This window comes from Dermochelys coriacea, chromosome 12, assembly GCF_009764565.3.
Source record: "Dermochelys coriacea isolate rDerCor1 chromosome 12, rDerCor1.pri.v4, whole genome shotgun sequence".
Lineage (NCBI taxonomy): Eukaryota > Metazoa > Chordata > Testudines > Dermochelyidae > Dermochelys > Dermochelys coriacea.
In genome coordinates, this window is record NC_050079.1 from 5,573,601 (window position 1) to 5,600,301 (window position 26,701).

General features: G+C 49.7%; 2 protein-coding genes across 8 annotated transcripts in view; one reads left to right on the forward strand and one right to left on the reverse strand.

Moving 5' to 3' along the window:
* The window catches only part of KIAA0895L (KIAA0895 like), a 49,401-nt gene extending 33,672 nt beyond the window's left edge, over nt 1–15,729 (forward strand). For 3 of the 4 annotated variants that reach the window (XM_038367809.2, XM_043494738.1, XM_043494739.1), the window contains 4 exons: nt 3,918–4,050; nt 5,994–6,299; nt 10,545–10,642; nt 14,591–15,729. In XM_038367809.2, coding sequence (XP_038223737.1) covers nt 3,918–4,050; nt 5,994–6,299; nt 10,545–10,642; nt 14,591–14,755 — 702 coding nt within the window. In that variant the 3' untranslated portion in view covers nt 14,756–15,729. The other variant, XM_038367811.2, reaches the window with a different exon arrangement.
* On the reverse strand, nt 2,492–25,121 carry TMEM208 (transmembrane protein 208). 4 transcript variants are annotated; one of them, XR_006274995.1, is made up of 8 exons: nt 24,966–25,121; nt 22,984–23,079; nt 21,930–21,989; nt 21,348–21,484; nt 17,758–17,842; nt 13,322–13,378; nt 11,731–11,885; nt 2,492–2,629 (listed from the first exon to the last, which is right to left on the reverse strand). XR_006274995.1 is itself a non-coding variant. In XM_043494741.1 (7 exons), the coding sequence occupies exons 1-7, from the start codon at nt 24,969–24,971 to the stop codon at nt 11,976–11,978; spliced, it is 477 nt and encodes a 158-aa protein (XP_043350676.1). In that variant the 5' UTR covers nt 24,972–25,121; the 3' UTR covers nt 11,536–11,975. The 4 variants fall into 4 exon arrangements, 3 of the variants coding, with proteins under 3 accessions (XP_043350676.1, XP_043350675.1, XP_038223741.1); XM_043494741.1 differs by lacking the exon at nt 2,492–2,629 and having other exon boundaries at nt 11,536–12,011; XM_043494740.1 differs by lacking the exon at nt 2,492–2,629 and having other exon boundaries at nt 11,542–11,885.
* Nucleotides 25,122–26,701: the final 1,580 nt, after the last annotated feature.

Consider the following 26,701-nt stretch of genomic DNA (forward strand, 5'->3'; position numbering starts at 1 on the left):
TTTCTCTCCTACAGAATCACAGACAGAGAATCACTGTTTACAATTCTTGACTCCAAAATGGGATGGCCAGCTTTAGTAGCTTCTGAATGACAGAGATGTGTTCTGAAGCTAACATCTTATCGCTGTGCCACCTGATACAAACTGCCTGAAAACTACAAAAGCACTTCTGCCATTAACGATTAGAAGAACCCACATCCCAGTCTCAGAATCTCCTTTGTGGAGATTCTATTCCTGTTGCTGCAAAGACTGAATGACACTTTCTCCTTATGACACAACAAACTTCATCACCAGCTCCCAGAGTACTTTATAGATTTGTCATCACCCTCCATTTGCAGAGTGGAAAAGTGAGGCACAGCAGAGAGGGGAAGGGAGCTGCCTGAGGTAACGCAACTAAGTCCAGGGCAATTGGACCTAGACTGCAGTCTACCAGGGTACAGCTCTCTTCCTCACCGCAAAATAAAGACCAAAAGATTTGGTCTTACAAGAGAGAACTCTGATCGTAGCAGGTGATTTGACTATTGTCAGTGAAGAATGATGTAAGCTAGAATGATGTAAGCTCAACAAGAGACTTCAGCAGAGGGACTATAATGCGGGGTTTCCATGCAGTGATACCAGAATCCATGCCAGCTTTCAGAATTCCACTGTGAATTCAAACCCCACTGGCAAAACTTGAGTGAGAACTGGTGGCCAGTTCTACTGCTCCCCACCGTCCCCCATCCATAAAGCTTGTCACTCTGTCAAAGAAAGTTCTTAGTTTGGTTTGATGTGATTTGTTCTTGACAAATCCACGCTGACTGTTACTTATCACCTTATTGTCTTCTAGGTATGTGCAAACTGATTTCTTGATTATCTGCTCCATTATCATACCGGACTGAAGTTAAGCTGACTGGTCTGTAATTCCTTGTGTTGTCCTTTTTCCTCTTTTTATAGATTAGCACTATATTTGCCCTCTTCCAGTCCCCTGGAATCTTGCCTGTCTTCCATGAGTTTTTGAAGATACTCTGTGGCTGGCTCAGATACCTCCTCAGTTAGCTCCTTGAGTATTCAAGGATGTATTTCATCAGGCCCTACTGATTTGAAGACATCTAACTTATCTAAAAAGAAAAGGAGTACTTGTGGCACCTTAGAGACTAACAAATTTATTAGAGCATAGGCTTTCGTGAGCTACAGCTCACTTCATCGGATGCATTTGGTGGAAAATACAGAGGGGAGATTGATATACACACACAGAGAACATGAAACAATGGGTTTATCATACACACTGTAAGGACAGTGATCACTTAAGATAAGCCATCACCAGCTGTAGGGGGGGGAAAGGAGGAAAACCTTTCATGGTGACAAGCAAGGTAGGCTATTTCTATCTCCCACACACCCTCTGCTATGAAGAGTGATGTAAAGAATTCATTTAGCTTCTCTGCAATGGCCTTGTCTTCTTTGAGTGCCCCTTTAGCACCTCAATCATCCAGTGTCTCTATGGATTGTTTGGTAGGCTTTCTGCTTCTGACGTACTTCAAAAATTTAGTTTTTGTGTCTTTTGCTAGTTGCTCTTCAAATTCTGTTTTTGGCCTGCCTAGTTATACCTACACTTGACTTTCTATATCTAGAGTTTATGTTCCTTTCTATTTTCCTCAGTAAGATTTGACTTCCAATTTTGAAAGGATGCCTTTTTGTCTCTAATTGCCTCTTTTACTCTATTGTTTAGTGGTGAAGATTTTTTGGTCCTGTTATTGTTCTGTTTTTATTTGGGCTATACATATAGTTTGAGCTTCTGTTATGGTGTTTTTAAAAAGTTTCCATGCAGCTTGCAAGGATTTTTCTCTTGTGACTGTTCCTTTTAATTTCCATTTAACTAGACTCTTTGTTTTTGTGTAGTCCCCCTTTTTGAAGTTAAATGCTACTGTGGAGGGTTTCTTTGGTATTTTCCTCCCTACAAGACTGTTAAATTTAATTACATTGTGGTTGCTATTACTGAACGGTTCCAGCTATATTCATCTCTTGGACCAGATCCTGTGCCACTCAGGACTAAATCAAGAATTGCCTCTCCCCTTGTGGGTTCCAGGACTAACTGCTCCAAGAAGTTGTCACACTGCCTGGAGTGGCTCACGACTGTGAGTGCCTACCTCAAGGCAGATTGTCTAATTACACCCCAAACTGGTGGTATGTTCTATAATTAGATTTCACCAACCCAGTACCAAATGAGAACTCCTGGATCACCATACCAGTCTTCCCATGGGGGCACAGACAGTCCCGTGAGACTCTCCAGTCTATTTTGCCACCCAGACAAACCGAACTTAGTGATAAATGGTAGCTTACACCCAAAATTACACCACATTCAGGCTGCTTCGAGTCCCAAGAGACCAGTCACTTACCCCAGATAAATTGGTACCTAGATCTTACACCAAAGACAATGCCTGTCCCAATCCTGTAATAAACTATCTAAAGGTTTAACTAGGAAAAAGGAATGAGAGTACTTACAGGTTAAAGCAAGCAAACAACACACAGAAATGAGTCATCATCTAGATTCTGAGAGTGACAGAGTTGTAGTGATCTGTCAATTCAAAGTGTCTTTTAGGGCAGACCCAGGAGGTAGCCCCTGGGGATCTCTGGCTTCAGTTTGGCTTCTCTGGCTCTGTGAGAGTTCAAACAGTGAAGAGATGAAAAATTTCCCCATCAACTATTTCTGTTTCCCTCTCCCAGCATTCAAAACAATGGGACAAGGCCAGCATATACTGCTCCATGAGTGGACTGAGCAGTTAACAAAGCTTTTGTCTTATAATGGCCCACCTAAATTTTGATAGTCCTCCTGGGAGTGCACAGTATTATCTAGGTGTGCATGGGGCTGCCAGTTGTGACCATGCCATCATAGAATCATAGAATATCAGGGTTAGAAGGGACCTCAGGAGGTAATCTAGTCCAACCCCCTGCTCAAAGCAGGACTAATCCCCAACTAAATCATCCCAGCCAGGGCTTCGTCAAGCCTGACCTTAAAAACTTCTAAGGAAGGAGATTCCACCACCTCCCTAGGTAACGCATTCTAGTGTTTCACCACCCTCCTAGTGAAAAAGTTTTTCCTAATATCCAACCTAAACCTCCCCCACTGCAACTTGAGACCATTACTCCTTGTTCTGTCATTTGCTACCACTGAGAACAGTCTAGATCCATCCTCTTTGGAACCCCCTTTCAGGTAGTTGAAAGCAGCTATCAAATCCCTCCTCATTCTTCTCTTCCGCAGACTAAACAATCCCAGTTCCCTCAGCCTCTCCTCATAAGTCATGTGTTCCAGTCCCCTAATCATTTTCCTTGCCCTCCGCTGGACTCTTTCCAATTTTTCCACATCCTTCTTGTAGTGTGGAGCCCAAAACTGGACACAGTACTCCAGATGAGGCCTCACCAATGTCAAATAGAGGGGAATGATCACGTCCTTCGATCTGCTGGCAGTGCCCCTACTTATACATCCCAAAATGCCATTGGTCTTCTTAGCAACAAGGACACACTGTTGACTCAGATCCAGCTTCTCGTCCACTGTAACCCCTAGGTCCTTTTCTGCAGAACTAGCCATTCAGTCCCTAGTCTGTAGCGGTGCATTGGATTCTTCTGTCCTAAGTGCAGGACTCTGCACCTGTCCTTGTTGAACCTCATCAGATTTCTTTTGGCCCAATCCTCTAATTTGTCTAGGTCCCTCTGTATCCTATTCCTACCCTCCAGCGTACCTACCTCTCCTCCCAGTTTAGTGTCATCTGCAAACTTGCTGAGGGTGCAATCCACACCATCCTCCAGATCATTTATGAAGATATTGAACAAAACCAGCCCAAGGACCGACCCTTCGGGCACTCTACTTGATACCGGCTGCCAACTAGATATGGAGCCATTGATCACTAACATGATCATCCTGACTCTCATTCTCCATCTGCCCCCAGGTGGTCGTTCATCTGACTGAGGACCTGCTGTCCCAAGCCGTGATGATGGTGGAGAACAGCCGGCCCACCCTGGCAATCAACCTGTCTGGAGCCCGACAATACTGGCTGGAGGGCATGCTGCGCCACGAAATAGGTCAGAGCTGGGCTGGAGGCACGGGCCATGCAGGGCACCAGGGATGTTGAGCCACACAGGGACTCACCTGGAACTAACGCTCCTGCTGTTGAAAGGGAATAAAATGGATCAACACGTTGCATGGTCTTCGCAGGGTGGGGTGGGCAGAAGGAGACTGGAGCCCATCATGTCACAGAGCCGGGAGGCAGCCGTCCTTCTCTATTGGCCTCTGGGGTAACCACACTGGAAATAACACCCTGAGCTGGGAGCACCTCAACCTCTCCAAGCTACTGCTGATAGGAGGGAGGGAGGAGAAGAGCCAGAAATGGTGAGCGGCTGCAGAGCCTGGTCGGCTCCAATGCCAGGACCCTAGGAGCTGGTTCTGCACAACGGTGGGGGTGAGGACTCGGCACTACATGGAGAATGCCGATGGAGGGAGGCACAGAGGGGGTTGTTTAGGGCAGCAGGCGGGGGTGGGACACCAAGAAAAACTGCTCAGAATTTTTCACAGTGGACATTTTTTTCATTGCAAAATGGCCCTTTCTTCTTTGAAGGCCTCTGCGATCCCCATGGGGGAATTGCCCCTTGGCAGCAAGCACAGAGCCCTCTTTGAAGCCCTGTCTATTGGGGAGCGGGAGCCCTCCCCCCCATGTGGCACTGAACACGTAGCACTGGTGGCTGGAATAGCCGAAGCACCCTCTGCCATGCCCATTGCGGCTAGGGAGGGTTAACATGCGTGTTGGAATTAGTTGAAAAGATGTTAGTGCAGAGTTAGTGCAACATTAGGGCAGGGCAGGAGCACTACTGCTATAGGTACACACATTCAGCTAGGGTTGCAAAATCAAGCTCTCAAAAGTTCAGAAGCACCAGAATTGGGGCTCCCCCTCCAACCTCCCTCGGTCTCTTTGTACGTATGCATTAGGATACAGGATCTAATTACAGGATCACATGCTACTTTTTCCATAGGACTCTGATTCATTCAGTGCCCACTGAAAGACCTTTCAGAGCTCTCAGCCAGAAGGGTCCAGACAAAGGTGTCCCCTCCCAGGAGGTGCTTTGTCAGGGCTAGGATGGGAGGTGGCAAGGAGAAACCTGACGATCAAGGAGTCCCAAGTGCAAGTGGGGGTGGAGAGCTCTAGAGCAGGGGTTCTCAACCTTTTTCTTTCTGAGGTTCCCCCAAAATGCTATAAAAACTCCACAGCCCACCAATGCCATATAAAAGCCAGAGCCAACATTAGAGGGTAGCAAGCAGGGCCCCAAACCACAGGGGACCCTGCAGAGCTATGTTCCTCAGGCTTCAGCTCCTGGTGGCATGGCTCAGGGCTCCGGGCTTCAGCCCTGCACAGTGGTGCTTCAGCTTTCTGCCCTGGGCCCCAGCAAGTCTAACACTGGCCCTGCTTGGCGGACCCCCCTTAAACCTGCTCACTGCCCCCCCCCAGGGGGTCCCAGATCTCTGATTGAGAACCACTGCTCTAGAGAGAGGCCTGAGGGAGGGTTGTTAATTTCTGCTTATTGAACCATGAAGCTTAGATTTTGTAAAAGTTTGTTAAACTCAGCAGTGAAGCCATCTGGCCCTGGGGGACAGTTAAGATATCAAAGGATTAATGGAGTATTATTCCAGCCCTTCTGCCACCAGTCCTAGAGCATAGTTAGTAGCTGCTGTGCTCCTGAGCTCTGAAGGAGAAGATCAAATGTCAGAGGTTTTGTCAGAGAGACAAGATGGGTGAGGTAATGCCTTCTATTGGACCAACTTCTGTTGGTGAGAGAGACAAGCTTTTGTTAGACTTTTATCTGCTGAAAGAGTAGCTGTGGGGTAGGGGGAGTTTGCCATATCCCTTATCAATGTGGGGAATGACTTACCCCCCAATGCTCCAGATTTCCTAGCTCCATTGCCCAGGGGCTTTGCACGGGATGTTTGAGACACGGGTTGAGGCTGACTAATTTCTCTCCTTTGTCTTCTCTAGGCACTCATTACATCCGTGGGGTGAATAATGCCCGCCAGCCTTGGCACAGCATGGAGGGCCGTAAGCAGTACGGCCTGAAGCCTGCTAACCCCACAGAAGAAGGCCTGGCTAGTCTGCACAGTGTCCTCTTTCGTAAGCAGCCCTTTCTGTGGCGGGCAGCGCTGCTGTACTACACCGTCCACCAGGCCAGTCACATGTCCTTCAGCGTGCTCTTCCAGCACTTGGAGCAGTATGTCCAAGACGCCAGAGTCCGGTGGGACTACTGTGTGAGGGCAAAACGAGGCCAGACTGACACCTCACAGCCAGGTGGGAGATAGCTCCACTGCAGAGCCAGGCCCATGGGTGGGAATGGGACTTGGTGGTTAAGACACTGGGCTGGGAGGCTGGAGACCTGGGGTCTGTTCCTAGCTCTGCTACTGCCCAGGGGTGAGTCTGTTCTCCTCCTCTATGTTCCAGCGTGTCTCATCAGAGCATGGAGGGTCTCTTGCTGTGTGTGTGCAGGACTGGACCATGCCAGCAGAGCAAGCAATGTGGGGGCTGCAAATGGTAGCTCAGTACCGCAAGCTGGGGATTTGCTGTTTTAGGTGGGGATTGGCAGGAAAGGGAGGGTGAGCATGGAGAGCAGGTGGCAGGAGGGGGATGGTGTGGACATGCATCAGCACAGGATCCAGCATGAGAACTGTACATGGCAATGGTGTCACAGCTGGGCCCTGCTCTGGCTGGTTGAGTCTGTGGTGGCCCCTGCCAGCAGCTCCTTTCTAACCTGAGCTCACGTTGCTGTGGAAGGGGGCATCCTGGCGGGAGGTGTCTTCCCTGAAGAGTTCTCCCTTTCTTGTGTTGCTCTGACTAGCTTTGGAGGTGACACTATCCCTTTAAGACCTGTGCAAAAATGAGTTTAAATAGTAGCCTCAGGTCCTAGCCCAGCCATTCCGCCCCTGTCATTTGGCTGTGTGAGAGACCCACATGAGCCAGAGGAGAAACTGGCTGACTGTAGAGGGGTAACAGTGAAATTGACTAGATGTAATGTGGGATATGGATCCTCTGTGAACAACTCCTCTGAGTCGACCCACGCCGACACCTTAGCCTCGCTTTTTGCTGAAGCACTTGCAGAGTTGGGTCTCTCCAGGGCTTTTCAAGAAGCGTTACACAGAGTCCAAGGCAGCCGTATGATAGCCGGAGCCCTGAACGTGGGTGATTGTAACAGCTCCCAATCATTGTCACAGACAGAGGAACCACCCAGTCCGCTTGTCAGACAGATACTGACACTTAACACTCAGAACCCTTGTAGACAGTCGTTGAAATACTGTGATTACAAAGAGCACTGCCGCTGCTCATGCTTTTCATAGATTTATAGATTTTAGGGCCAGGAGGGGTCACTGTGACCATCCCTTCTACCCTCCTGCACACACAGCTGGAGAATGTCACCAGGGATCCCTGTAGCAGCCCCATTACTCAGAGGGACTGAGGCACTTGACTCCCATTGGTTTCAGTGGGAGCTAGGCACTGGAATACATTTGAGCAGTTGCCCCGGTCTTTGTTTAAAGGCTCCAGGTTACAGTGAATCCACCACGCCTCTGTGTCAGTTTTTTCAATGGTTAATTACCCCTCATCTAGTTTCAACTGCCAGCCCTTGGATTTTGTTCTGACTTTATTTGCTAGATTAAAGAGTCCTCTACTAGTGTGTCACTTGGGGGGTATTGAAAACTGTTTTACCATTACCAGCGCTACCACTTTAAATTATAACAGGTTTCCTGTTCCTGCTTGCAGGCTAGGGGGCTCGGTAGGGAAGTGTGTGATCTGGGCATAAGAGCAGTCAGTCTGGGGAGAGCCACCAATGATATTGATGAACAAAAAAAGAGCTATGATCATTTGAAGTGCCACTAGAAACAATGTTTATTACATCTTATTATACCTTCTTCATTCTTTCATGCGGCTGGTCATTATGACACCAGGATGCCTCACAATTTAAAAGTGAGAAAACAAATTACAAAATTTGCCTATATGACTAATTCAATAAGCCATGACTGCCCCTTTTCTGCTACACAAAGGGTCGTCCACCTTAGTGAGCAAAGTGAGGTGAGTTGGGCCTCTCTCTGTCTTAGGGAGCAGCCTGCTTTTGTCTTTCTCTGGTTTTTTTTTTTTATTGTTTTGGGTTTGAGATCTGGACTCTAGGGTACATCTACACATACAGGTAGGGGGGTGATTCCCAGCTCAAGGAGACATACTCATGGTAGCACTCACCCAGCGAGCACACTAAAAATAAAGTGTAGCCATGAGCTAGACATCGTGAGTATGTGCCTAGACTTTCAAGCAGGTACATACTTAGGGGTGGCTGGTCCGTCCTGCAGCTCACGCTGCTACAGCTACGCTCTGTTTTTAGCACCCTGTCTCTCATCAAGCTACACCCCAGCTTGAAGTGTAGACATAGCCTAAGAAATGAAGTAGCATTACATGGCAGCCTGCAGAAAGAGTATTTCTGTTTTTCTTCTACTTTTGTGTGTGCTGTGAACATAACAGAGAAAGGTGGGATGGCTTCTTTAGGAAAGAAAAATAAAAGAGGACAACAAAGAGTAGAGATAAAATGGCTACCTACTGCAATATGGAGAGTTTCCAGTTTTACGGGGGGGGAGGAAGATTTTGCAACATACATTCAGAGACTAGAGCAGTATTTTTACGCCTATGCTATAGAAGATACTGATAAACAGAGGGCTGTTTTCCTAACGGTGGGAAAAACAACATTTACCATGCTTAAGCTTGTGTTGTCCACAGAAACCTGAGCTGGAGTATAAAGGACATAAAGGAGAATCTAGAACAGTGGTTTTCAACCTTTTTTCATTTGTAGACCCCTAAAAATTTCAGATGGAGGTGCGGACCCTTTGGAGATCTTAGCCAGTCTGCAGACCCCTAGGGGTCCCTGGACCACAAGTTGAGAACCACTGGACTGAAGAAACCAGATCATACAGCTTCTCTCAGAGCCCCCTAAACTGCAAGCAAGACCAGGAAACCCCTTATAGTTTACAGTGATAGCTTTAATTTTCTCCTAAGCAGATTTCATCACCTCACTCTTCACGCGTTTTCCAGGTCAGTAATAAATATATTGGAGATCGCTGGTCCTAGTACTGACCTGAGCCCACTGGACTTGCTTCTGACCTCATAGTGATCAATGGCTCCATGTCTAATTGGCAGCCGGTATCAAGTGGAGTGTCCCAAATGTCGGTCTTGGGGCCGGTTTTGTTCAATATCTTCATTAATGATCTGGAGGATGGCATGGTCTGCACCCTCAGCAAGTTTGCAGATGACACTAAACTGGGAGGAGAGGTAGATACGCTGGAGGGTAGAGATAGGATACAGAGGGACCTAGACAAATTAGAGGATTGGGCCAAAAGAAATCTGATGAGGTTCAACAAGGACAAGTGCAGAGTCCCATGCACCGCTACAGACTAGGAACCGAATGGCTAAGCAGCAGTTCTGCAGAAAAGGACCTAGGGGTTACAGTGGACGAGAAGCTGGATATGAGTCAACAGTGTACTCTTGTTGCCAAGAAGGCCAATGGCATTTTGGAATGTATAAGTAGGGGCATTGCCAGCAGATCGAGGGGCGTGATCGTTCCCCTCTATTCGACATTGGTGAGGCCTCATCTGGAGTACTGTGTCCAGTTTTGGGCCCCACACTACAAGAAGGATGTGGAAAAATTGGAAAGAGTCCAGTGGAGGGCAAGAAAAATGATTAGGGGACTGGAACACATGACTTATGAGGAGAGGCTGAGGGAACTGGGATTGTTTAGTCTGCGGAAGAGAAGAATGAGGGGGGATTTGATAGCTGCTTTCAACTACCTGAAGGGGAGTTCCAACAAGGATGGATCGAGACTGTTCTCAGTGATAGCAGATGGCAGAACAAGGAGTAATGGTCTCAAATTGCAGTGAGGGAGGTTTAGGTTGGATATTAGGAAAAACTTTTTCACGAGGAGGGTGGTGAAGCACTGGAATGGGTTACCTCTGGAGGTGGTGGAATCTCCTTCCTTAGAGGTTTTTAAGGTCAGGCTTGACAAAGCCCTGGCTGGGATGATTTAGTTGGGGATTGGTCCTGCTTTGAGCAGGGAGTTGGACTAGATGACCTCCTGAGGTCCCTTCCAACCCTGATATTCTATGATTCACTTACACCAGTTCTTTCCGAGTCTAACTCTAAGGGATGCCTACACTTGCAATGCTGAGCTTGTGTAGACATACCCATGGTAGTGCTCATCGAGCCAGCACATTATAAGTAGTAGTGTAGCCGCAGCGCACTGGCTGCCCCATGTACATACCCAGAGGGCCTGGGCGGGTTTGTACTTGGGATAGCCCGTCCGTGCCACTGCCATGCTGCTGTAGCTATACTATGATCCTTTTAGCTGATGAGAGCCAGCACGGTACGTCTGTGTGAGCTGGGCACTGCACCCCTCGCTCCAAGGGCAGTCACCAGCTGACGTCTGTTGAAATGCTGTTGATTTGCACCAGGGTGGGATTAAAATTAGGTCCACAGCAGCTAGGACTTTTCCTCCTTACTCTCTTCCAGGCTGTTTCAGTAAGGATCAAGTGTATCTGGATGGAATTCTCCGGATCTTGAGGCATCGGCAGACTATTGACTTCCAGTTGCTGGCAGAACTGGGCAAGGTAACAGCCTGGAGTGATGGACAGAACCTGCTTCCTGGTGTGAAATCAGTACATGGAAACAGTTCTGCTGCAGGATGGGCCATGGTTTATGGATTATTTATATGGTATTTTTACACCCCAGCCAGTGTGATAACTAGGATTCTTCCCCTTGGTCTCAGAGACATAATCGTAAACTTTGCTATTTAATTAATTTAAATACTCAGGAGATTAACATGAAAAACCCAGTTTTGGTCATTAACCCTGTTCCTGAATTATGGAATTTAGCACAAATACCAAATAGGAAATTACTGCAGAAAGGGATGAGGAGGTTATAGTGGATCACAAACTAAATATGTGTCAACAGTGTAATGGTGTTAGAAAAATGCGAATATCATTCTGGGATGTATTAGCAGGAGTGTTGTTAAGCAAGACACAAAAAGTAATTCTTCCACTCTATTCTACACTGGTAAGGCTTCAAGTGGAGTATTGTGTCCAGATCTGGGCACCAGACTTCAGGAAAGATGTGGACAAATTGGAGAAAGTCCAGAGGAGAGCCACAAAAATGATGAACAGTCTAGAAAACATGACCTGCAAGGAAAGACTGAAAAAATTGTGTTTGTTTAGTCTGGAGAAGAGAAGATTGGGGGGGGGAGGGAGGGAGGGAATGATAACAGTCTTCAAGTACATAAAAGTTTGTTATAAAGAGGAGGGTGAAAAATTGTTCTGAACCACCGAGGATAGGACAAAAAGCAATGGACTTAAACTGCAGTAAGGGAGATTTAGGTTGGACATTAGGAAATACTTCTTAACTTAAGGGTAGCTAAGCACTGGAACAGATAACCTAAGGAGGTTGTGGAATCTCTGTTGTCGGAGGTTTTTAAGAACAGGTTAGCCAAACACCTGCCAGGGATGCCTAGATAATATTTAGTCCTGCCTCAGTGCAGGGGACTGGACTAGATGATCTATCCAGGTCCCTTCCTGTCCTGAATTTCTATGAAAAAGAAATTTATTTGAGAGAGAATGGAAACAAGTGTGAGCAATGGAAAGAAATGGTTACATGTAAAACTACCATAAAACACAAACTAGGGCTGACACTTATTACTAGTTACCTTTTCTAACCAATCAAGTAGATTCTCTCCTGAAAGTTCAGTCTTTTGCAGCATTTGCTAGTCCCCAGGACCTAGGACTGCATCTTGCATGCAGCATCCCCACTCACCCAGGTTCTTTCTCAGTGGCTGGATGCTGCAGCGTGTCTTTCTCCACCCTGTGAGACACTGAATCAGTCTTTTGCCTTTATGCAGAGGGCCATCTCTTTGCTGCCATAGCATCCATCTCACTTCAGTGGGCTTATAGTTCATCTTTGATGGTTTGCCACTGACTGTTTGGGCTGCTACAATGGTGGACAACAGCACTATACATTATGTAATTGGCTAGCCAGCGAAGGGGGTGGCAACCCCTTCCCACTTTAATGGGCTGTCACCAAGACACATTATTCCCAGTTGACTCACTTTCCTCAAGACCCATAAGGGCCTAATTTTCAATTTAGTTACATTATCGCTTAAGTATAACCAGTGCACATATCTTGCAATGATTGAGGATTGATAAGTTATAAGTTTTCAGCAGAGACCTCACAAGCTGCTCTTCTTTGATAAATACCTTGAAAGCAGTGTATTAGGCATAGTGAGTTTGTCAGGTCTGATTTCAGAGTAGCAGCGGTGTTAGTCTGTATTTGCAAAAGAAAAGGAGGACTTGTGGCACCTTAGAGACTAACAAATTTATTTGAGCATAAGCTTTCGTGAGCTACAGATGCATCCGATGAAGTGAGCTGTAGCTCACGAAAGCTTATGCTCAAATAAATTTGTTAGTCTCTAAGGTGCCACAAGTCCTCCTTTTCATTTTGTCAGGTCTGAGACAAGCATTGCTTCTAAAGGACAGTGACCTCTTTGCTGGCTGGCACCAATGGATCTCAGCGTCACAGTAACTCTTTTCTCTTTGTACAGAGAGTTGAATTCACAGGAGTGTCTCTTGAGCAGATCACACCGAGCGCCTCTGTACCTCAGGCCAGGTTTCAGATAGTATCGGCCTCATACAAAGACTACAAAGCGTATGAGCGTATGACAGTGAGGAGTTCCGTGAGACTACTAGGTCATGTGGCAGCTTGCACGTATGTGGCTCAGAATGCCTGACTTCTCCGCAGAGTCAGGCAGAGGAGGTTGAAGTCTGCCTGCTGTCCCACTTGGCATCCACAGGACATGCTGACTCACGTACATGCAAGTGTCTTGTCATCCCTGGACTGGTGGATGGACCTCGCCAGTGTATACAACGGGTTCCCTTTTCCCCAACCCTGCCCTCAGTGACCCTAGTCACAGATGCTTCATCTATTGGCTGGGGAGGACTTTCAGACTCAGGGTCTCTGGTCAGCTCAGGATCTCTTGCTCCACCATCAGTGTTTGAGAGCTTTCAGCTATTCACCTGGCCTGTTAAGCGTATCTGCCTCGCATCAAAGGTTGTTCTGCGCAAGTGCTCATGGAGAACACTGCTGCGATGGTCTAGTTAAACAAGCAGAGAGGTGCCTGTCCAATGAAGCTGTGGACTTTCTGCATCAAGAATGGACTAATGCTCAAAGTATCCCCCTCCCAGCTCTCAGAAATGTCTAGTGAACCATCTCAGCAGAGATCACAAACGGTCCCTTGGACTCACCATCGCAGAGACCATTTTCTGGATGTGGGGAATGTCGGCAATAGACCTGTCCACCACCTGAGGGAACAGGAAGTGTCAGCAGTTCTGTTCCAGAGCAGGTTGCAGCCCGGGTGCTTTGTCAGACACCTTTCTACACTCCTGGACAGGGAAACTTCTCTATACATTCCCCTCCCCCTCCATATGCTGAGATTTGAGTAGTCTCATACAGGCTCACCCCATGCTAATTTTGATAGCTCAAGCCTGGCCATGTCAGCATTGGTTCTCAGCCCGGTGGAACCAGTCGTGTCGAGCTCCCATATCTCTGCCACACAGAAGCGCTTTTAGGCACAGGTGGCAATTGCTACCCTGGGCCTGCGTTTTTCCTGATCACAAAGATAGGTACCATCGGTGTGAGGTGACAAAACCCAGCAAATTAACTAGCCTACCTGGGGAGTCTCCCAAGATAGTCACCACACCTGAGAGACTCTCTTGGTCCTTCTTTGGTTTGGCTTGGCCTGGGCATTCAGAGGCTAATGTGTATTTCAGAAGCTCTGGCCTGACCCCAGTTTCTCGCTGCATGGTTATTTCGATACATTTGCTGATTTAGGCCTACGGTAGGTGCTGTGGTCCCTGTCACAGGGATAAGGGTGTGCTTACTTCAGTTTGTTCTATGGCTGAGCAAGGCAGTGCTATCCCACCCTGTACCTTGCTCTCACTGCAGCCCCCCCACCCGGTGCAAGCTCAAGGGCTGAAGCAAAGTTCCTGTCAGTCCAGATGAGCTGCTGTTTGTGGGGCCTGAGAGAAGGTGTCTGCTAGAGGGGGTTGCCTGTGCTCTGTCTCACCTGCCTCCATATCAGTAATTTCTGCTCCAAATGGGAAACTGACCTACCAGACCCAAATATCTGCACCTGCTGAGCTGAGGGGCAACAGCTCGTTGTCTCATGCACTGCAGTGAGAAACAAGAGTAGCTGTTGGAAGCATCTCCATGACCCCTTCACATCACCCCAGACCACAGAGTCTGGAGCTGGTGGTTCACAGCAACCCATCCCTCCTGGCTGGAGAGTGAGCATATAGCTCAGGTGCCTGGAATTCCTGGGAACGTTCCAGCCATTCTTGCTACCATGTGGTGTCCTATCAGTAAGGCCCGGGCTAGTGTAGATAACAATTAGCAGCCCTCCCACAATACAGCAGGAGGTGAGTGAATCAGAATGCATATGGGGCTGCAGGTGTGCAGAGATCCCCTTGGGTGGCTGGCCTGAGGGTCTGAAACATCTGTTTTCTTTCCACCAGGTCTCCTATGAAGATGTGAATCAGCTGAAGGAATTTGGTGTTCTAGAGAAGGCACGAATCCCCCATTTCATGCAGGACATGGAACGGTACAGGCAGCAGCTTGACCATATCATCGCCACCAACAGGCTGAACGAGGAAGAGCTAGAGCAGTTGCTGCCGGACTGATCAGGTCTGCAGGGTCCTGACCTACCTGCCCCTGTGGCAGAGTCCAACTTCCCAGGCCACACTGCCTTGTGGACAGGAAGCCTTGGGCACAAAAGGAAGTTGTCTTATGTGCGTGTCTGACTGCAGCCGTCCAAAGCATTCAGGGTGTCCAGGGGTCTGTGTATTTATTATTCATTTTGTGACTGTCCAGCAGGTCAGTCCTCACCTGGAGGAAGCTTCCTCCCATCCATTTAGAATTGGGTCCTGCAAAAGGAGAGCTGGTTGTGTGTGGATTCCTGCAATAGGACATGGCTTAGCCGTATGGAATGCTGCGGTGAGGGGAGGGGGAGGGGACAGTGGCTAAAATGCATGTAGTGCCACGGGAGGGAACTAGCACCAGAGGTGCTTTGAGGGTTGTTTTTTTATACATGCTGTTGTGGAGGGAGGGCGTTACACTGGGGGAAGGAAGGATGATGGAAGATAGTTAAACAGCCCAAATCCAAGATGGAGAACAGAAATGTTTCTATAGGAATCACTGAGAGGACTGTGAAGTCTACAGATCATAAGTTAAAACCCTAGGAGGCAGCCGCAGATTGGTCAGGGAGGGTGGAAGGGAGTGCTGCACTCCAGGAGAGGATGAAGGAGCACTGGGTCTGTTCTCGTCTATATCGGTTCTTACACTGTGCTCATCACTGTAGTACCTGGGCTGTGGGGAAACCACACAGCTAGGAGTGACTTCCCTAATTGTTGAGAGGGGACTGGATATTATTAAAGAAATCAAATGTAGGCTGCACGCCCTGAAAAGCTTCTGACAGTGCAATATTTCGTCATCAGCAGGCGCCAAGTCAGCACACTCTGCGCCAGAACTCAATCAGCTGCTTAGTTGCTTCCCACCCTTTGTCTAGACAGTGCCTGTAAAAATGCCTTTGCCCTTGTCCATTCCTCAGCTGTAAGAAGGATTTTAATCCCCCCATAAAGATTTTTTTCCACTCGTGTTTACATGGGAAACGTCAGTGACATTGGAAGGCCTCTTTTTGCTGTAGGCCTCATTGGGAGACTAGCGAAGAAATGTGAGAAGGTGTCATCCAAGACCATGAGATCTGAGCACCAGATTTCTGGCAGTGTTGGAGGATTCTTTTGAATGGTCCCAGCCCTGTCAGTGACAGTTCGGTGAGTAGCCAGTTCCATTCTGAATGCCCTTTCTCCATTGCTTAGAACTTTGTCAAACGTTCACTTTGCGGCATGACATTTTCCAGCTCTCGTCTCTGCCTCCTGGTGATTTTTTGTTGTTGTTGCTAAGTTTGACCCTGAAGCAAACATCGGCCACTAGTCCCAGCGCTTAGATTTGCCTCTTTAATATATTTCCTCCAACAAGGCAATTCCCAATCCCCAAACTCATTACACCATTGCTTGAAAAAGCTATTTACACATATCCCAGCGTAACCTCCCTCCCCCTTGTCAAGTAAGGCCCCAAGCGGTGGAGCAGCCCCTGATGTGACCATCAGACGCAGTCAGGGGACGTCTCTGGCAGCCTTTATAGTGGAATGGATCGATGAGGGGTGACAGACACGGTGATGGTTTCTGATTGGTTTAAATCGCATCCCTGATGAAGTAACAAGGTGGAGCTGGTGGATTAGACCTAATCCACCCCCACGTGTGTAGCTAGAAGCGCTTCATCTGGCGGCGCTCCTGGCGGCGTTGCTTCTTCTCATTTGGCTCCTGGGTGGCAGCTGGAGAGTCGGCCGTGAGCCAGGGCCCCAGGATGTTCACCCACAGGAGATAGAGAGCCCGTCCTGGAGCCTACAAAGCACAAGAGGCTGCAGAGTCAGTTACTGTAGGACGCCGTTCAGCTACCAGGTAACGCAGAGCTCTGGCGAAGCTGGTTCTACACCCAGAGTTGGACATGACACCTGGTCTAGGTCTTTATTTACTTTAGTGCTGGGGACCTAGATACATGCCACAATCAATGGGAGCTGCAGGGGCTCAGCACTTTTGAGAACCACCCACTTATTTAGGGGCCTAAATATAGACTTGAGGCCTAATGATTGTAGCCTACTTATGAAAATCTTGGCTTCAGTTCCTAAGATCTCCACAGACCAGGTCCCACTTCCCAGAAATGGGCTCACCCCCATTCCCAGAGGACTGCCCCTAGGAATAAGAGAATATGGGCCATTCCATTTTAATGCTTATTCAATTCAGTCTACTCCCCCTGACAAGACACCCAATACAGGGGTCAGACACCAGGCTGCTCCACCGAAAAAGGAAAATGTTCTGAGTTACCTTTTAGTAAGCCAGCCATTTATAATGGGCGGCTTCTGCCACACATACCCACTGGTAACAAAGCTAGGTAATGACCAGTTTGGGGGTTTTAATCAGTCTGTGCAGGAAGTTCTGTTTCAATATACGTCTGCCTGTGCCAGGTGTTAAAGCCATTGATAAGTTAGAAGGGTCAAAAAAAAAATACTGATTTTCAGGGGTGCTGAGCGCTCAGCACACATGTAAAGTATCACAATGCACATCCCAAGACAGCTTGGACTCTGCCCCAAATGCCCCTCCCCCATCTATCTTTGCCCTCTGGGCCTCTCACTGTCCAAGAGCTTTCAGAGAGGTGGCATCCAAACCCCATCAGGCCTCAGCATTCCCATGCATAACAGCACTCTCTCTCTTCTGGAGAAGATTGGGGGAGGGCTGCGTGATTTACCAAAAACCAGCTCTAGGCTGGGAAGGGAGGGTAAGAAATGGAATGGAAATAAGGTATAAACAGCGAGAGTAGTTAAACATTGGGACAGCTTACCAAGGGCCGTGATGAACTCTCCATCCCTGGCAATTTTTAAATTAAGACTGGCCATTTTTCTAAAAGATCTGCTCTGGGAATTATGTTGGGGCAGGTCTCTGGCCTATGCTATACAGATGGGCAGACTCGGTCCTTCTAGCCTTGGAATCTATGAAATGGAGCAGAGCTGGAAGGGAGAGCAAGGCAAAATTTGAATCTGGGGTTAGGGAGAAGGGTCCGAAAGACTTACCAAGAGCCAGAAGTACCAGACATAGAGGGAGAAGCAGCTGAGCACTTGGACAATGGCTGTCAGTAAGATCACATCCTTGAGGTGCCTGAGAGGGACAGGAAAAGCAACAGGTTAATTGCACTGGGCCAGGGCCGGTTTTCTGTACTGAACATCTGCAGTTGCAAACCCTGTTAACACTGCAATTCTGCTGCCACTACAAAGCTACTGGTCTCCCCTATAGCCCTTCCCAGTTCTCCTTTGGCCAGGGACATTCCCATGGCTTTGGCTTAGCCCACGGGACTTGTGTGTTAGGGCCTCGGAGAAATAGTGTCTTCTGGATTAACTACAATTGACTGATGACTCAAATAGGGCCTCGGGCTCCCAGAGGAGGGGCAGGGCAGGCCTGGTTGAATGGGAGAAAAAACGATCAACACCGTTACAGGCGACTACCTATGAATTTTGGCCTGTGTTCTGCATGAAGCCTGCTCGCTCACAGGACCCGTACTGGCAGCACTAGGAGAGGTGTTAAACTTCGTGGTGCAATTCCATGCCATAGCAGCTAGCCCTCCCCATACACTCTCCATCTCTATACACAGCTGCTGAGCTAACACAGCGCAGCATCCCGGGGATAAACATACCCCAACGGCCACAAACTGAGCTGGAGGGACAAGTGTCCGTTACACATCTCACCCCACGCCAGGTTCCCCCCAGCCCCTTTGATTTTCCACACACAAAACCATTGAGGTAACACTCAGACGTAGAGAGCTATTGGCAGGGGTAGGCTGAACACCAGCTTTGATTACACAATCGCAGCTCTCACAACAGCATGATCTGTTTGTCTTCTACACAGCTCAGACGCACGTAGACTGTTGTAATGTGCACAGAAGAGAAACACAACTCCCTGCACTCACATGAAACAACACGTACTAGAGTAAGAAACCAATAGGCTGGCATACAGACAGTGCACCAGCGAGAATGAGCATGTCTCACTGTAGGCAGCGCCGCGAGGAGTACGCTTAGCTACCCAGCATTTGGAAACAGCTTCTCTGGGTGCTGGTCTGGACCCGACCACACACCACCTGAGCACCTCGCAAACAGGAATGAATTTCTCCTCACCACATCCATGGGGACAGAACCTAGATCTCCCAAGTAACAACTGCCTACACCACATCTTCTCGTATCCTCAAGGAAAGTGCACAGTCAAATACTGGAAACCCCTGAGAGCACCTCATTGGAGACTATTCCAATGCACAAACACAAGGGGGCAGAGTGGAGCAGTAAACCGTAACTTTGCATTTGGTGACTTCTTAGCGCATCTATGCTGCATTAATAGCATTTTTTTGCATGGACTGTTATTTATCTTGGACAAAAATTATTCCAGGCAGTGAATCATAGTGTATCAGGCAAGTATGAACTCTCTCTCTACTGCCCAGGCAAAAGTAACTCAGGACACTTATAAGTTATATCTTTCCTGTTACATGAGCTATGGATTCAAGGGACAAATACAATCATTTACCTTCACTTTTTAGAACAAGCCAATAAAAGCTCCACCCCTGCCAATCATCTTCCCTGCCACTCCCATTCACACAGCTGTATTGCGAAGCACCAAGCCGTGTGTGTAATCTGGTGCATTATCACTGGGCAATTGTTTGGATGGATATAGTACTAGGAGGATTTCAGAAACGATCAGGTGGTTCCGTTGTTTCACTACCGCTCTGCCCTGTACAGTGTGCGTCACACAAAGGCCCCAGCAAGCTTTCCAGAGGTAAGTAGTCAATGAGGAGAGTAAGAGAGATATTAAGTAGTAAGGAGACAAGGGAGAAACCAACTGGGTGCTGTGGCAATACCCAGGACGGTTGCACCAAAAGCTATAGTGCAAATGGCCTTTGCACCAACACATGAGCAATTTCCTTTTCTGGAGTAGCCAACTTCCTCCTCCTCTCCTCGCCTGAGTCCTCCCTTGCACAGAAAGTTTGAGAAAGTCTTTGGTTCAGCGGCAATGTCAACTTTGCCAACATGAGCAACAGGCACAATGGAAGGGCAACAGGAGGAGTTACAGAGTTGCGATGGCAACAGTGTAGTCAGGTTGGGATCTGCCATTTTAAGCCCCTGGTTCCCATGTGTCAGCGGGGCCCTTAACATTCAATGCTACAGACATGCCCTTGGGGAGGGGATGCCGCCCTGGGCCTCCCAGTGGAATTCAGTTTTTCCCCTCAGTGTTTTCCACAGAATTTTAGTTCCAGGTTTAAAAAATTGCCGTTTCTCGCCTGTCCATCAGAAGGGGGCCTCCTGAACATACAGCAACGCAGCGCCATCTGCCCAAGCCTGCATGTTAATCCCCTCTGATTGTCCTGGCACCAGCTGACGCCGCGACAGATCACTGTGGTGACTCACCACTGTACCGTAGAGGGCACCACGAGAAGGAGTTAGGGAGGTAAAAGGTTAAACGGTTAACATTAGGCTTATCGTTAACCGACCTTAACCATTAACACTCAGCCCTGGCCCGCCAGGCCAGCCGGTCCCTGGCCGTGCCAGAGCCACCTCAGTTAATCGGTTAAACAATATCATTTTAATTTTAATCGTTTAAAATTAAACGATCAGCTCGCCCCAGAGCAGACTGCCTGCCCCTCTCACTGCCTGGCTCTCTTCCCTCTGTGGGCACCCCAGGCCCAAGAACAGGTCCCCATTGTGCGGGCACTGAACATGCACACACTCAGTCCCTGCCCCAGAGAGCTGACAATCTAAACAGAGCAGACAGACACAGGCTTGGGGAAGGGTCAGACAGACAACCAGAATGCTTCACCTGGGATGGTGAGGACCTTTAACAAAGACTTGACAAACAGGTGGAGTAGACTGAGGGAGGGGACTGACTCTCTCTGGACAGCGTGGAGCTGGATCTCTGAGGACAGGCCAGAGAGCTAGGACTTGCTCTTGACTACACACAATTAATTGCCTAGTCTTTCCTGTAAGCAAGCTGAGGGTGCCTTACCTTGCTTAGCTCAGATGTATACATCCAGGTCCATTAAGCAAGCTTGCTTTTCTTTTAATTCTGTTTTCTCTATTTGTAATAAGTCTTACTTTGTTCTAAGGAAACAACTCTTGTGCAGGTGTTTCAGGCAGCCAGTCCAAGGAAAAGAACCCTATAACCTTGGAGAGGGTAAAGATTTTATGCGCCCTAAACACCCCCCTCAGTCAAAGGGCAGGGGAAGAGCTGTCCTCCACTAGTGAATGTAATACCCCAGGAGAGAAGCCAAAGGGCAAGGGAGGAGTTGGTGGAGCAGCTGGGTACTGTCGCACATCCAGCCTAGTGAAGGCCCTGGGCGAGTCATTATCTCAGTCCAGCACACTTCCTGAGGTGTCCCGTTACTCACTTCCTGGAGGCAGAGCTAGATGTTCAAGCAACGAGGACAGTTCGACCGATTCTTGGGAAATTACAAGAATGATTAGAAAGGGAAGTTTCCCACTGGGGAGAGCAAGTGAGCTCTGTGGGATGGTCTCAGAGCTGAGGCTCTGCTATGCTTCTTCCCATGGTCTCTGGGGTAAATGGGTCTGTGTACGCGTTCAGGCAGCAGGTCCTGCTCACCTGGACTCGTGTGGGTGCGGACACTCACTCTGCCATCCCCTGCTCCATATTCAGGTCAATTCCCCCGTCAGCAAGGTTGCCATCGTCTGTGAAAGACGCCTTTGCCATGGAGCTCATGGAGCGGTAACTGGCACCGTAGATCACCATGCTAAACACAAACGCAACCTGCAACAAGCAAATAAAGGTCAGCCATGAAAGCGACCAGTCCACAGGGTCCCAAGGTAAAGCAGCAGGAGCAGAGCCCCAGAGCAATTATTTGTACTGACATTTCTGATCAGTGAAGATGTTCTCGTCTCAGGTGGGTAAAAGCCCCTTATCCCCACACACTGTGTCTGTGTGTCCAGGGAAACATGGCTTATGCACTGCCTATCAGAGCAACCTGGAAACAATGAGGAGGCATCAGGCTCAAGACAGTGTGAGTGAATGCCAAACTCCACACTAACCCCAACAGGAGATCTGCGGCTTGCTGTTTGAACATCCAATAAAGATTCCTCACAGCCCCAGGGAGAAGCAGAAGGAAGGGCGAGAGAATGGAACAAATGCCCCACCAGGTGTTACCCCCTCGCTTCCTCCAACCTGAAAAGGGAAGGGTCAGAGATCAGGGACTTACCCAGGTCCAGAAGGAGGCTGTTGTGTAGAAGATCACCAGGTTCACAACTGCATAAATGGCCTGAAGACGAGAGAAATAAAGCCAAGCAGCCAGAATCAGTGAGTGTGAGGGGAAGGAACATATCAGGGACGGGACAGCTTTGGGCCTTCTCCCAATATGCTATCATGAAAAATGGCCTGAGACTCAGAGGGTCACCCTCACTTGCAATAGATCTTGCAGAAGCAGGCAAGGTGCCCTACAATGCTGGAAAATGAAAGCTCCAGAGAGCTCCCTGGCATCAGAAAGCTGAAGCTGGATCCAGACAGTTTTCAGAGCTAGGCAAGCCTCAAGCCTATGAGCTGGCTCCAGCAGAGCAGAAATGTTAGTCTGACTAGGGGTGAAAGCTCCAAGGCAAAGGAAAGCTCCTTGCTTTCCTGGTGCCAGTTCTTAGCTCCTTCATACCTCCTAGCTACACTTGCCTTTACAGTACACAATACGCCAAAACATATATGGAGTTTTGGAGATTGTTCACTGTCATCTGTGGGGCTGTACATTTATCCTCCTCCCCGGAAAATAAAAACCCAAAGAAAGAGTCTTCCCCACCCTCAAGCTTTCAGAGTACTGGGTGGGAGAAGGTGCACTTCCCAACCTGCAGTCCCTCACTACAGTCCAGGTTTGGGTCAGCTCTCTCCCTGCTAACCCATTCCTGGAAGTTAAAACTATTCCACCTCCACTGAGACACAGAGTTGTCAGCTCTTTCCCCAGATCTCTGGGGACTCACCAAGGTGTGTCACTGCTCCCCCTACATTCCTTAAATGCAGAAGTTACGTGAGGCCATATGGCCCTTTTCATGTTCACCCTGACTGAAATGGAGCTGCCAGCCAGAGAAGGAATCCCTTCTTCATTTCCCCCAACCCTTTGATCCCTAAGGCCCCACAGGATTTAGGGCAATCAGTCCTACAAAAGGATGGGGCAGAATAGGCTTCCTGCCCAATATGCTGGGATTTGCCTTTCCAGCCAAGAGCTGCAGACAGGAATTCATGGCCCTTGAAGACTGTTGGAGAGAGACACTTACGTTAGCACCAAGGATGATCCGCAGGTAGAATTTCAGAGTCTCCTTGTTCTCTTCAAAAATCTGCTTTTTGCCTTTGGTTCCCACCTTCCCCTTTGGCTAGAAAAAGAGTGCCGTCTTTAACACATACATCCTTACACCCCTCTGCTCACATCTCAATCCCTTCTCCAAAGCTCCTACTGCCTACACCCTCTCCACAACCCACTGATCTCAAAGGCAGTGCTGTTGAGGCCTGGAGTAATTACAGAGAGTAGTCATTTAGCCGCTTTGAGTGTGGAGGAACCAGAAACTGAGTGTTCTTTTCCTATGGTGCTAAAGAGGAAAAAAATAAAATCTCTGTTCTGTCCAGCCATTGTTGGGTGAGTTCTTGTACACATTTACAATTTGCTTGCAGAACTGTAGGTTTCTTGCTCCAGCTGTTGTAGTTGGCCATTAAGGTTAGGCCCCGGCTTTGCTTCCATATTCCAGGATGGATTGGATTATGCTGTCAGGTCATTTTCATAGTAGTTTTCAGGTGGTCGATATTTATCCTGGGGCTTTTGTTAATGGCACATAAGTCCTACAGGCATCTTCTGCTCCTGTGTTTGTCAGCAGTCTGCACTTCCGAGGCCACTCTAGGTAGAGCTGTGTGGGTTCCACCCCAGCATTTATAAAGCATAGTTTAGTCTGCTCGTCTTTAGGCATTTTGTAGATTTTTTTGTTTATCCTAAGTTGACTTGCAAAGTTCAAATATTGCCATATGCTTCTAACAGTTGTCAGTTTCTCTGGAGGGCAGCTTATGTGAGTGAGCATATCATCCCCCAAGAGAGATTTCTACCTCTCTTGTTCAGTCGGAGCCCTGGTTTGGAGAACTGTTTAGAGAGAGTTGGTCAGTCATTGATATCTACAGGCTGGACAAGGCAAGGCTACATCTCTGCCACTCCCCTTTCTTTCCTGAAGGCCTCTATCTGCATGTTGTCTATTATAACCCTATCCTTGATGAATCCTTACACAGCTCTAAAGAGACAGTCAATTGAAATCATGTTAATTAAGTAAACGAGCATCACATTCTACATCCACCCCTGAGAGCCCCTCACCATTTTCTGTGGTTTTACAATCACACCGCCCGCCCCCACCCGCTCTGCTGTGCAGCCCTCGTGGGGGAGCAGAGAGAGGGTCTCATGCAAGGAAACACCCTCCTGTTTCGCTCTCAGGAGTGTCGAGGCTGAGGGCCTAGGCCAGACCCGGGAGGGTGGGGCTGGGGCGGACTAGGGGTACAGGCCAGGCCGGAGGAGGGCAGGGGGGTGGGCAGGAACAGGCCAAGCCCGGGGTGGGCGAGCGGACTCAGACCAAGCCATGGTGGGGGCGGAGGGGAGGGAGGGAGGCTTACTTGGGGCCACAGGCCGGGGGGATCCTCAGGTCAGGCCCGGACAGGGGGCGCTCAGACCAAGCCCTGGGGGAGGGGTCACAGGCCGGGGGGGGGGGTCCTCAGGCTAGGCCCGGGCGGCGGGGGCTCAGACCAAGTCATGGGGGAGGGATCACAGGCCTGGGCGGGGTGGCGGGGCTCAGACCAAGTCATGGGAGGGCTCAGACGAAGCCATGGGGGGGGCCACAGGCCAGGACGGGGGGGGGCTCAGACCAAGCCGGGGGAGGGGGGAGGGGGGAGGGGCCAGAGGCCGGGACGGGGGCGCTCAGACCAAGCCGGGGGAGGGGGGGAGGGGGCAGAGGCCGGGACGGGGGGGCTCAGACCAAGCCGGGGGAGGGGGGGAGGGGGCAGAGGCCGGGACGGGGGGGCTCAGACCAAGCCGGGGGAGGGGGGGAGGGGGCAGAGGCCGGGACGGGGGGGCTCAGACCAAGCCGGGGGAGGGGCCAGAGGCCGGGACGGGGGGGCTCAGACCAAGCCGAGGGAGGGGGGAGGGGCCAGAGGCCGGGACCGGGGGGGGGGGGGAGGCTCAGGCCGCCCCGGCGCTTTGCGGGAGTCGCCAGGCGCCCCGCAGCCCCCTCACCGCCATTCCAGCTCCCCCGGCAGCAGCGACACCAACTCAGCACCAGCGCAGCTTCCGGCGCCGGGTCCGCGTCACCGGAAACGGAAGGGGCGAGACCGCGCTCTGGGAAAGAGGCGGGGCGCTGACCCCACATCGGACTACAATTCCCAGCAGCCTCTGAGGCGTTGCCATGGTGAACCCGGAAGTGCAGACGCAGAGACCGGCCGTGAGTGGGACTGATAGACAGAGGGATGGGGGGGTAGGGACAGGCGTGAGTGACGGACAGACGGGGGTGGGGGAGTAGGACAGACGGGGGCAGTAGGACAGACAGACAGACGGGGGTGGGGGAGTAGGACAGACAGACAGACGGGGGTGGGGGAGTAGGACAGACGGGGGCAGTAGGACAGACAGACAGACGGGGGTGGGGGAGTAGGACAGATGGGGGGCAGTAGGACGGACGGACAGACGGGGGTGGGGGAGTAGGACAGACAGACGGGGGTGGGGGAGTAGGACAGACGGGGGGCAGTAGGACGGACGGACAGACGGGGGTGGGGGAGTAGGACAGACAGACAGACGGGGGTGGGGGCAGTAGGACGGACAGACAGACGGGGGTGGGAGCAGTAGGACAGACGGGGGCAGTAGGACAGACAGACAGACGGGGGTGGGGGAGTAGGACAGACGGGGGCAGTAGGACAGACAGACGGGGGGCAGTAGGACAGACAGACAGACGGGGGTGGGGGAGTAGGACAGACGGGGGGCAGTAGGACGGACGGACAGACGGGGGTGGGGGCAGTAGGACAGACGGGGGGCAGTAGGACAGACAGACAGACGGGTGGGGGCAGTAGGACAGACACATGGGGTGCGGGCAGTAGGGCAGATGGATAGACAGGATGGGGGCATTGCAGAGGGTCAGGTGTTGATCGTCTCTGTCTGGACTCCAGAGACTGAGGTGCTCGCCCAGACGAACCAAAGGGAGCAGCGGGGCCTGAGCAGGAGCAATCCATGCTGGGGGTGCACAGGAGGTTGGGAACTGTGCCTGCAAGCATACTAGGATAAAGCATTCCTCACTTCCTGTCCTAAATGCTTGGGCGGCATCTCTGTGCATGCCCAGCTGCTGTGTCCCACCACAGAAATGGTCACACTTAAGGGTGCAGTGAGGTAATCCTCATTTCTCCTCGGAGCCATGTGCATGGGAAACTTGATCTGAATTCTTCAGCACTCCCATGCAGCAGCCTGGGAATTGGGCAGAAGCTTCAGAGAAATTAAAACAAACAGAGAGGTGGTCTATTGATTCATTAAATAGGACAATGAATCATCGAACCAGTGCAGCGTCTCTGGGTTGTTGAATTTGATCATTTGATTTTGCACTGTCTCAAAGTTGACAGCGTACTCAGAATTTGGTGTTGACCATATAGCACGACATTGTGGAAGTTGTCTAGGGGAAACTGACTCCTTTCGCACCAGGGTAGGGAACAGCTGGGGCTTTTGCCTCCTGGGAAGGAGGGAGAGGCAGTTTGGGATTGTGGGATACAAACGTGAGCTGGAAGTTTCTGCTGAAATTGTCTGGAGTGAGACAGTTCACCATACTGACGTTTAGATTAGCATTTCAGAGCTCAGAAACCATCGGCATGAACAGGGTAGTTCGCACCTCTCAGACACAGACAGACATCCTGGCATCAATTATGCTGTGTTCTTATTTTAAAGATTTTCTTTGTCCCGGTGAGAAATGAAGTTCTCTGGCTGTAGAACCACTGCAT